General features: G+C 42.8%; 1 protein-coding gene across 1 annotated transcript; it reads left to right on the top strand.

Moving 5' to 3' along the window:
- Positions 1-1,055: 1,055 nt before the first annotated feature.
- Positions 1,056-2,360, top strand: LOC149178966 (uncharacterized). Its single transcript, XM_089422304.1, has one exon. The coding sequence runs from the start codon at positions 1,056-1,058 to the stop codon at positions 2,358-2,360; it is 1,305 nt and encodes a 434-aa protein (XP_089278430.1).
- Positions 2,361-4,285: the final 1,925 nt, after the last annotated feature.

The raw sequence follows: 4,285 nt of genomic DNA, 5'->3' as shown, positions 1-4,285 counted from the left end.
GAGTATTGGGATGAAGCTTCCCTACAAGAGATTGGAAATGTTCTGGGTGAATTTATAAAAGTCGCTGAGGAAACAAAAGTCCGCAGATACACCTCCTTTGCTCGTATCTACATCTACATGAACCTCAACCAGGCACTCCCAGATGCGGTAAGTTTATTCCATGATGATATTGAATGGGTTCAGCTGATTGATTATGAACATGTGCCATTTAGATGCCGAAGATGTCATGCCCTGGGCCACTTATTTAGGGACTGTCCTTTAACTCAAAAACCTTCTCCCTCATCTGGACCTGATTCGCCTGAGGCTGATGGCTTTACCAAAGTAGCCAATCGCAGAAAAACCCACAAGAAACTGGCTTCAAATTCTAAAAAGCCTCAAGCCAGTTCCTCCAAGCCTTCAACGAGCAATAGCTTCGAAGCATTAGCTCGCCAAAATGACCCAAGCTCGGAAACTCCCGCTCCCCCAGAGACGGAGATGATGAAGGACAAACAATCGAAGCAGGTAGACTCCAAAGTGCTACAAGCAGATCCTCTGCTCAAAGGTGCCTCCTCCTCAGATAAGCAAAAGGTCCCAACATGGAATACTCAAGGAATGGAGGTGGACAACTTACAATCTAATTCCAGAATAGCAGAAGAACCATATGAGGAGTTAAATGATTCTCAGATCATGGAGGAGGAAACAGAGGCTATAGATATTGGGGAACTGGACATCCCAGGCCTAGAGCAGGCATGCAATACAAACAATTTTGACAAAATTCCAGATCGACAACTTGAGAATCTGGAGGAGATCCTATCTCGGGCGCAACGGCAAAAATCTTTAGGTATTCAGACTGGTAGCCCCTGGGATGGAAGATTCATTACCAAGGATATCAAAAAGCGTGGAAGGAAAACAGACCTCCAGCGAACAATCAGAATAGGAGAAATGCTAGTGGAGTCAGGCAGGTACTCCAAGCTAACCAAGTATTATAACTCTGATCATAATCCTTCCCAATGAAGTTAATATCATGGAACATAAGAGGGCTTAATGGCCCAGGGAAAGGAAGAATACTTAAAAACATGATAATGCGAGAAAAACCTCAAATCCTTTTCTTGCAAGAAACCAAATGCAATTCAAACGCTCTGGAAAGAATTGCAGCAAAAGTATGGCCAGGGAGTCTCACTGCTGCAGTGGATGCCGATGGGGCGTCTAGAGGCCTTGCAATCTTATGGGACGCCCGAGCTATTAGACTCAACAACATCCATGCAAATAAGAACTTCCTCCAAGCAATTTTTCACATCATTGGGACAAATATACACGGGCTCTTAACCAATGTATATTTTCCCCAAGAGGCAATGCATAAAGCAGAAATCCTAAACACCCTCTCTGCAATCAACCTTGATAGACTGCACCCTTTATGGATTTCTAGAGGTGACTTCAACATGATTACTAGGCTGGAAGAAAAAAGGGGAGGCAAAAGCAGAGGGAATCAGGAAGGGAAACCCCTAAAAGACTTCATTCAGAATAACTGGCTTATTGACCTGCCTTTCAATAATGGTCTATTTACATGGAGCAACAGGAGAGCAGGGTCGCAGCAGATCACTTCTCGTTTGGATAGATTCTTACTTTCAGACAATGCTATTCATATCGGTGGAGACTTTGCAGCTTCCATCTTGCCTCTCTCGGGATCTGATCACTGGCCCATCTCCCTTCAGTGGACGCGTCCTGGCAACCTGATCCGAAGACCATTTCATTTTGAGGCTTTCTGGATGTCTCATCCAGATTTCCACAGCTTAATCAACTCGGAATGGAACAATTTTTCCCCTCCAACAGGTTCAAAGATGTTTCAATTTCAGCAGAAGCTAAAGCATCTTAAAAGCAAGATCAAACGATGGAATCATACTTCTTTTGGTAATATTTTCCAGGCTCAGAGTGCCCTTGAGCTAGATATGAAACATTTGCAGCAGAGGATTATTGTTGAAGGCCGTTCAGAGGACCTGTCAGAACAGGAAAAATCTCTTGAGGCACAAATCTTAGAAAGGGCTAAGCAGGAAGAAATGCTATGGAGGCAAAAATCAAGAATAAGGTGGCTTAAAGATGGAGAAAAAAACACAAAATTTTTTCATAGTACCACCATCCAACGCAGAATGAGTAACAACATAACTCACATTCAAAATGAGCAGGGAGTCAAAGTGGAAATGCATGAAGAAATTGAAAGCGAACTCCTAAACTATTTCAAGCAAGTGCATCACGAGCCAAATGTAGACAGATCGTTGGCCATAGAAAAAATTACTCGAAATATTCCTAAAATTATTTCAGAGGAGCATAACCAACTTCTTCTCAAGCCTATAGACTTACAGGAGGTGGAATCGACAGTTCGTTAGTTGAGAGCAGGGAAAGCACTCGGCCTGGATGGATTCACCTCCAACTTTTTCCACAATTTCTGGGATTTGATCAAGATGGAAGTCTGGCAGGTGGTTGAGGAATCACGAACCTTAAGATGGATGTTTCCGGGAATGAATGCCACATTCCTCGCCCTGGTACCCAAGGTGGATCAGCCTAGCACACCTAAAAAATATAGGCCTATAGCTCTGTGCAATATAATCTACAAGATAGTCTCCAAAATCATTGCCTCCAGACTCAAATTGCTGCTTCCTCTCATCATCTCGCCTGAGCAGTCTGGATACGTCGAAGGTTGGTAGATTACGGATGGTATCATCCTAACTCATGAAATAATTCATTCCCTGAAGCACTCCAAGAAGCCAGGTATGCTCCTCAAAATAGATCTTTCAAAGGCTTTTGATAGCTTAAGTTGGATGTACATTAAAAAAGTTCTAACTGCTTTCGGCTTTGCTCCTCCTTGGGTTAGATGGGTTATGAGTCTCATCTCCTCCTCTTTCTTTTTTGTTCTGGTCAATGGCATTCCCTCCTCTCCTTTTCATCCTTCTCGAGGAATTTGGCAGGGAGACCCTCTCTCCCCATTCTTGTTTGTCATTATGGCAGAAGGATTGGGCCGAAGCATTAAACTAGCTCAGCAATCCCAACGTCTCAGAGGCTTATCCTTTCACAACTCTTCAGCCTTCACACACCAGAAATTTGTTGATGACAACATGCTTTTTGGGCATCCTTCAGTCCAGGAAGCTTGTCAACTCAAATCATTACTGACGGACTTCTTTGACGCCTCAATAGCATCTATCAATAAATCCAAATCTCAGATATTCTTTTTCCACACCCCTGCTGTCACTTAGTGTTATAGACATTTTTGGGCACTGCAACCCCAATCATAAATGTCCATAAAATAAGGGCTCCTAAGTCCCTAAAGGTGTTGTTCCAACCCCTAAATGAACAAGGTCAACAGATTACAGCATCTTCCAGAAGTTCTCCATGAAAAACTACTTAGAACTGGTCAAAACTGGACCATTTCACCTGCTCCATAGTCAAGGTGCGTTGCATCCCACCTGAATACACATAGTAGGTGCAATGCATGTCAAAAGACCCTTCTATGGGGTGCGATGGGTGAGAGTGGACAAATGGCAGGGTCAATCCGCAAGGTGGAGAAGCATAGAATCTTCCATAAACTTCTCCTGTGACACTTGCCTCTCTGCATTCGACCAGGGATGAGTAAGAGATCATCAATCTCCAAGTGGAATCAAGAACTATCAAAGAGTAGACACTAATCAAATCTCAAAAGCTGACTCACCTCCCTTGCAGACATCTATATATGGATCCCTCATCCTACAGATCCAGAGGCTGGAATTTTGTATCTTGTAAGGAAGTGTTGTTGGTTTCTTGGTGCAATATCATAGTGTTGGGTGAACTAAGCTTTTCATGAGGTGAAGAAGGGCTTTCTTGCTGAGAGGATGATGCTGGGTCAGAAAAATTGGTTGTAATCCTCTTTGCTCTTTCTTGATTATCAATAAAGCTATTCAAGTTTTCCTCCACATTCTTGTATGATTGATGATTTATGCATTTGTGTGGTAAATGTACATCCGGTCCTATATTTTTTATGATAATAGATCTATGTTCTTGGATAGTGTTATGCTGCTTTGATTCTACAGGTACTCTTTGAAGCAGGGTAGACAAGGAAGCGAGTGGCAAAGACCTATCAGAAGAGAGAGGAAATGAGCAAGGAACCAAGCACAAGACAGAGGTTGGTCTCCTTATTCTTCTCTCATCTATTTCTCATAAAGGAAAACGAAAGTAGTTTTTAGTGTGTTTGTTTCTAAGGTGGATAACAGCCTTAGTGGGACTAGCATCTCTGCATAGACACTAGTTTTCCCGATAAAACTTAGGTAGCTATCGCCTGCAT

The sequence above is a fragment of the Pinus tabuliformis genome, chromosome 4_1 (genome assembly GCF_031772625.1).
Source record: "Pinus tabuliformis cultivar Carrire ecotype Pingquan chromosome 4_1, CPIR1, whole genome shotgun sequence".
In the NCBI taxonomy this organism is placed as follows: Eukaryota; Viridiplantae; Streptophyta; class Pinopsida; order Pinales; family Pinaceae; genus Pinus; species Pinus tabuliformis.
The sequence above is the reverse complement of the archived record's forward strand: the minus strand, read 5'-3'. Positions and strand labels throughout refer to the sequence as shown.